Source organism: Eurypyga helias, unplaced genomic scaffold, assembly GCF_000690775.1.
Source record: "Eurypyga helias isolate BGI_N326 unplaced genomic scaffold, ASM69077v1 scaffold37989, whole genome shotgun sequence".
In the NCBI taxonomy this organism is placed as follows: domain Eukaryota; kingdom Metazoa; phylum Chordata; class Aves; order Eurypygiformes; family Eurypygidae; genus Eurypyga; species Eurypyga helias.
The window spans coordinates 26807-32906 of record NW_010274670.1 but is presented as its reverse complement, the minus strand read 5'-3'; the positions used below and the strand labels follow the sequence as shown (position 1 = coordinate 32906).

The 6100-nt window shown below is 36.6% G+C and overlaps 1 protein-coding gene across 1 annotated transcript in view; it reads right to left on the bottom strand.

Annotated features, from left to right (window-relative positions):
- LOC104515776 (G-protein coupled receptor 98-like) overlaps positions 1-6100 on the bottom strand; it is a gene marked incomplete at its 3' end in the record, with an annotated part of 32607 nt that overhangs the window by 2196 nt on the left and 24311 nt on the right. Inside the window, exons 17-23 of the mRNA XM_010159875.1 lie at positions 5503-5641; positions 4867-5008; positions 4219-4481; positions 2741-2916; positions 1922-2046; positions 625-791; positions 398-541 (exon numbers count right to left, since the gene is read on the bottom strand). Coding sequence (XP_010158177.1) covers positions 398-541; positions 625-791; positions 1922-2046; positions 2741-2916; positions 4219-4481; positions 4867-5008; positions 5503-5641 — 1156 coding nt within the window. The remainder of the gene's footprint in view (positions 1-397; positions 542-624; positions 792-1921; positions 2047-2740; positions 2917-4218; positions 4482-4866; positions 5009-5502; positions 5642-6100) is intronic.

Sequence of the window (6100 nt, the reverse complement as noted above, 5' to 3'; positions counted from 1 at the left end):
TTACATATAAAACTGTTGATAAAATATATAAAATTTCTTCAATATTAATAAATTTTAAAATTTCATCAGTCTTAAAAGTATGTCTATATATGTGAGGTTAATTTACAAAATTAATATAATTTATCATAAATATTTCAGAAAATGTTCTATGACTTGACTGCTCCCCTATTTCTTTCCTCAATTCCCAGGCCATTTTCCCCCACCTCTAAAATACAACTATAAAACCGCAGTAGATACCAGCTGTAAAAACTCAAATCTTTGAACTCATGCAGAGTGTTAGGGCCCCAAACCAGCTCAGCAGAGTATTTTTTTCTAAAACATAGCTGGACTGGCGGGGGCGCCGGCTTTGTCCTTTCCAACCCCAATATTTATGTCTTTGTCAGTGAAACAGATTTACCTTCAACAGTCTGTGTCCAGGCATGAATGCATACACACTGTTGTTGGAAGCTCCCTGCCTGTCTTCCCCATGAGTAATCACAAGGTAGGGAGAGGCACGGATTTGGAAAGACACACAGCTCTTAGGATTCCACATACTGAAATTCTGAGAAAGGAATAAAAGAAGTAAAATTGAGACTTAAATTCTTTACTAAGCAGCACGCTAGGCGTTTGCAAGCAAACATTTACCTCGACAGGAACAAAAACTCCTTTCCACTGGTAGACGGTAGAAAACGTAGCTGGAGGCGTACGCAGCAGAACACCATACAGGATTTCTCCTGATGTAAAGAAACACCAGCTAGACGCTGACCCTTCCACAAAACTTTGCAAGACAGACAGGACACTGATACTACCCCCTGCAACACAGCAAAAGAAAATACTATTTATTCTTGAGGTCTTTTTCAATGCCATTTTCATTACTTACTTGCCAAAACCAGACCTAGTATCGGAAAGGTTGAAGCTGTCCCTCAATAGCTGATGTAAGTGTATGTAAATGCATAGAAATGTTACAATACTGAGGATCTAATGAGAGTTAAGCAATACACCTATTTTTCATACATTACAACTGCATACGGAAGATACACAGGCAATTCGATTCTGATTCAGAATGATTCAGTTTGGAATTTAGCCAGTGAGAAAACGATCTAGATAACAAGTAGTGAAAAAAGTGTCAAAGAAACAACAAAATGTATGTGTTTGTCCTCCTCCCACTCACCACAACAAGCAGTCATGGCACTCAGAGTATTAAACTGCCTAAGCTGTTTGAGTGATCACAGAAAAAAAGCACTGCACTGTCAGAACTGCACCCCCAGATCTGAACCCCCAGTCCCGCACACAGGTTAGATGAGCTGCTGAGCCAGACACAGCATTCACCTGTGTTCAAAATGAGGCATTTCTGCTTTTTGCCTTGTTTCATCCTGGATTAGTGAGCAGCTACACTCGTTACCAGTACTGGAATAAAAACACTTAGCACGGAAACGGGAACAAGCAGGCAGAGATGGAAGGATGGCTTCTGCCAATGGCAGTACTAACTTGGACCAGACTGGTGTTGATGAAGTTACAGCCTGAGGCTCCCACAGGTGCATTTCAGTAGGCACACAGGGAGTTGCGATTGAAAACGTGTGGGTGAAGTCTTTCAGACTAAGGTTCTGTCGGGTGTACGTAAAGTGTGTCCAAATCCAAAGTTACAAGTAGCAAAAACCAGATTTTATTAAACAAAACTCTAGTAGCAATAACGTTCGTAGAAGCAGCAAGAAGAGCTATAGAGGGTATTGAAACTCTTGGCTGAAGTTGCTGACAAGGTGACCCTTAAGCAGCTAAAATCTTTTATCAAACTAATCTTGACTTGCTGGGAAAAATATTAATGTGATCAAGTCTGAATACGTGAATTTACATTCCAAAGTTACATCTCCTGTATTTTTTGGCTAGTCTCTTGCTATCTCCATTCAGACAAAAACACGGTACACTCTCAATAAAGGGAACGTACTGATGCCAAATGCAGTATCCGACAATGTCTCCCACTCAACACTCACAGACACGTTGAGCCCATTACTCCGTGAAACTTTCAAATAAACTGTAGTGTTGGCTTCTTCAATTATGAGAAAATTTGTCCTAAATTGTGAAAATAAAGAAAAAATGTATTATTTTTATACTGTAAGATTCTTTTACAGTACAATTCCAGTGCAGAATATACAACAGCAATAAAAAGAAAATATTAATAACTGGTTTTGCTATCTGATGGGCTGATAACTACATTAAGGTTGTTCAATGTTTCTTACCACAAAACCTTAGCACAATCATAGGAAATTTAACAAAATCTTAATCCAGACTGAAATGTAACACATTAGCTCTATGGTTTAAGCTGAATGATTTTTGAAAATGCCGTTCTGTATGGTTCATTTGCTTCTGAAAAACATCCCTGAGTGAAAGTGTATTTTACACAAGCTTAAAAAACAAAAATAAATTATAAAATATATGACTCCCTGGGCACTGATCTGAAGTTTGGAGCTCTTAACATGCATTACTATTTGGGGAATTTTTAGGGACCAATGAAGTTACCTTTTTGTGAAGAAATTCATATAGAAACTGACATTTCTAATGATGAATAGTCCATTTTAAAGTATTTTTCTGTTCTTTTGCATAGTAGTAATAGTATTTAACAGATAGTGTACTTTTCTAAACTACAAATGTATTATAATGGGATTACTGATTTTCTTTAAAAGGATTCATCAAAAAAACCCTGTAGAGAGACACCATTTCTACTGAGTAAGAAATACATCCTTTTAACTCAATCAGTGTTTGGTACCTATTTGTAACAGGATAGATGCTGAAAAGCCCCAGAGGAGCCTGGTTCTGTAATACTGTAATCCTAGTTTGCACTTTTGTGCCTAGTCTGGCTCCTCCAGTTGGATTGAACAGGGTGACAATAAAGTGCTCATCCATTTCTGGTTCTTCATCCAGTATTGCAGAAATATGCAGTGTCTGACAAGGAAACAAGCATAGAAAGCTGTTGAGATTTGACAGCTAATGCTGGCACAACCCTACCTGACCATGCTACTGTTCCTTTTCTTTCGCTGTATGCCTTTGGATAGCACAGCAATAGAAGAGCAGAGGGCAAGGACGGTTCAGGCTGAGGTCCTAAAGCCCTCCTCTTGGTGACCTCCATTGGTGCAACACTAAGATGAGCATACCCACTTCCTCCTTTCTACTCCGCTCATCCTAAGACCCTCCGAAATGTAATAGGTTTTGATCCTTTTTTTCATACTTCAGTTCTGTACTTATTCTATACATTCCTTGATAATAGTTTGTAGTCCCCATACAACTAACTGATCCCCCTAATGCAGCTCAGTCAAGCTGGTTTTAATTTACTTTAGTCGTCAACTAAGGCAGCTTCAGGGCAATAGGGTAATTCCACTACTGGTGCTGGGAAGAAAGAAGGAAAAAGGAAAGAATAGAGGGATATTTGAAATACTCTCTCATCTCAATGCTGCTTTCCTCCTACTGCACCACTGTGGATGACATTAGGCTCCTCTCAAGATGGTCTCAAATTAGTAAGATTCATCTAGAAAAAGGTAGGTGTTTTCACTATTATTTGGGGCTCACTGTCATCCTACCCACCACCCAAACAAGCAAACTTTACAGAGGTACACCTAGCTTTGCCATAGAAAAAGAAGTTAGCAAAGATGGATTTGGAACTAAACTGGAGCTTACAACAAACTGGCACTGAACTTCAGAAGGGTCAAGACTTGACGAACTTGAGGCAGCTCATTTTCTAGCCGACAGTCTTGTGGGGACAGTACAGAGGCAGTGAGCTTAACAGGCACAGAAGAGTAAGTAATTTTCTACTCCTAACACTCTGAGAGCTGTTTACTCTTTGCATTTGTTGCAGCATATTCTGTTCAGTTCAGATCAGCTGAAGTATCACATTACAGAATGGGATTTTTGCTTCAACCTTAACTATTTACGCTAGTAAATTATCACTTCATTTTAAAGTTTATGTTTCAGCTTCATGCTGAATACATACAAATAAATGTTCCTATGAATGCATAAACATTATATACCCATTATATTGTTTTCCATTTAGCTCAACTGGTACAAAGAGAGAAATTTCTACAGCAGAGTACATTTAGTTTTCATGCAGTCCCACTCCCATAACTCAATTTATTCTCAGAATGAAGGAAAGCATAAGAAAGGAAAAAAAAGGAATAAACACAGACATTTTTTAAATCTTTCCAACAATTTCAAAAAACTTTTCTTCACTTTTTTGGTAATAATTATCATTACCTTGAATCTGACTCCCTCTTCCAGCACAATATATCCTTGAGAAGGTGTCAAATCCACTGATGCCTCTGAAGAATTAATTTCACTTACAAGATATTGAACAGTCACAGTGCCAAATATCCCCTGTGGAGGTTCTCTAATAATGTTTAATACTGCAACACTTTCCATCAAATGGAGAGCTGTTTGCTCTCTGAGGAAGAAGTGATCGCTGTTATTAAATGACAAAACTCCATGGCCATCATCATTGGCAAGCACAGTAATTGTGGCTTTTGAGAGATAAATAATGGAAATATTGTTTAATTAACATAGTAAAATATAACGGTATATATATGAAAATAAAATACATATAAACAAAAATCCATTATTCTGTTAGTGTATACATATATTTTATGTCTGCACATTACTTGAAGAAACTATGTAAGTATTTTACTTTATCTAGGAAGATTTCTACACAGGAAGAATGTAGTCTCACTTACTAAAATCTCCATTTCACACTTTCTGATTCCTTATTTACACATTATCTTGTTAATTACACAGACTTCATAAGGCTGTTTAAGAACTTCCCAAAGGAGTATAAAGATCTAACATGGTAGGACAATGGTGTTTTCTGAAATATGATTATTCAGAAGAATGAATATAACTAAGTTTTACCTGTTGTGTTATCCCCTAATTCCAGCCCCAGAGAGGGATTTGTTAAAATTAATTGGAACTTCTCATCACCTTCAGGAATATCATCGTCAAAAATTGTAACAACAACAGATTTATTCCATTCTCCATCAGCAAAAAAAAGAGTCTAGCATTGAAACACAGAAAGCATTGAATACTTAAGAGTGATTAATGCAGAATTTTTCACCTCAGGTAAACAGAATTGTCTTAAATAGAAAGGAAAAGGAGGCAAGTAGAGCTATAATCTCCATGTCCTTTATATATTGATTGAAACAGAAGAAAAAAGTTCAGCAAGAGCTATGTACTTTGAAACTCCTGTTATTAAAAATATGAAACCTTAAATGAAATCTTGTATGCTCCTATTTAAGCAAAACTGTATTTCAGATAGATGTTTGCAAGTTTACAATGTGTCTTATATTTAAAAATACTTCAGTACGTAAAAAGAAAGAAACACTTAAATAAGATGCTTAATGTTATCTCCTTCTATTCAGATGACCAAAACAATTGCAACAAGTTGAAAAATCTAGCTGCACTACAGTTCATTTTGCAGAATAAACAAGAAGACATTATTTTGAGTAAGCTGTAGGAATTAAAAGTATAGATTTAGAATTTGCTTCTTACCCTTGAGGTCACATTAAAATCCAAACCCAGCTGTGCCTCCAGATTTTGGGCATAAAAAAATACAGACACATTGCCATATGATCCTCTGTTTCGGTATGCCATTATTGTCAGATTACCATGAGATTCATTAACTTCAAAACTAAAACAAAACAAACAAAGAAAGAAAAATTCTCAGTGCTTACTGAGCATGTTGTTTTGAATAAGGTAGACAGTTGTTATATTTTCACTTGAAATCATTCCCTCTGCTTTATTAGAAAAAGACATCATTACAATGTCCAATACAACCATTTTACCTTTGTTTTTTAAATGTAATTAAGATATAGGAGGTGAGCTCCTGGAAATCAGTCAGAGAAAAAGATCTGGGAGATGCCAGTGTGTATGCTTACACAAACGCAGAGGCTGGAACATGACACAAGTTCACAATACAAAAGGACAGCAGCGAAATTAAGTACATGGTAGCAAAAGATTTCTGAGTAAACATACAGTAAATGTTGGTTTTCATTGTGGGAATTATGTTACACTTTCCGATTCTACTGAACTGAATGATGCTTTGCCATCTCAAGGATTTGGCCCTGTTTTTAATAGTTTTACTGTTAAC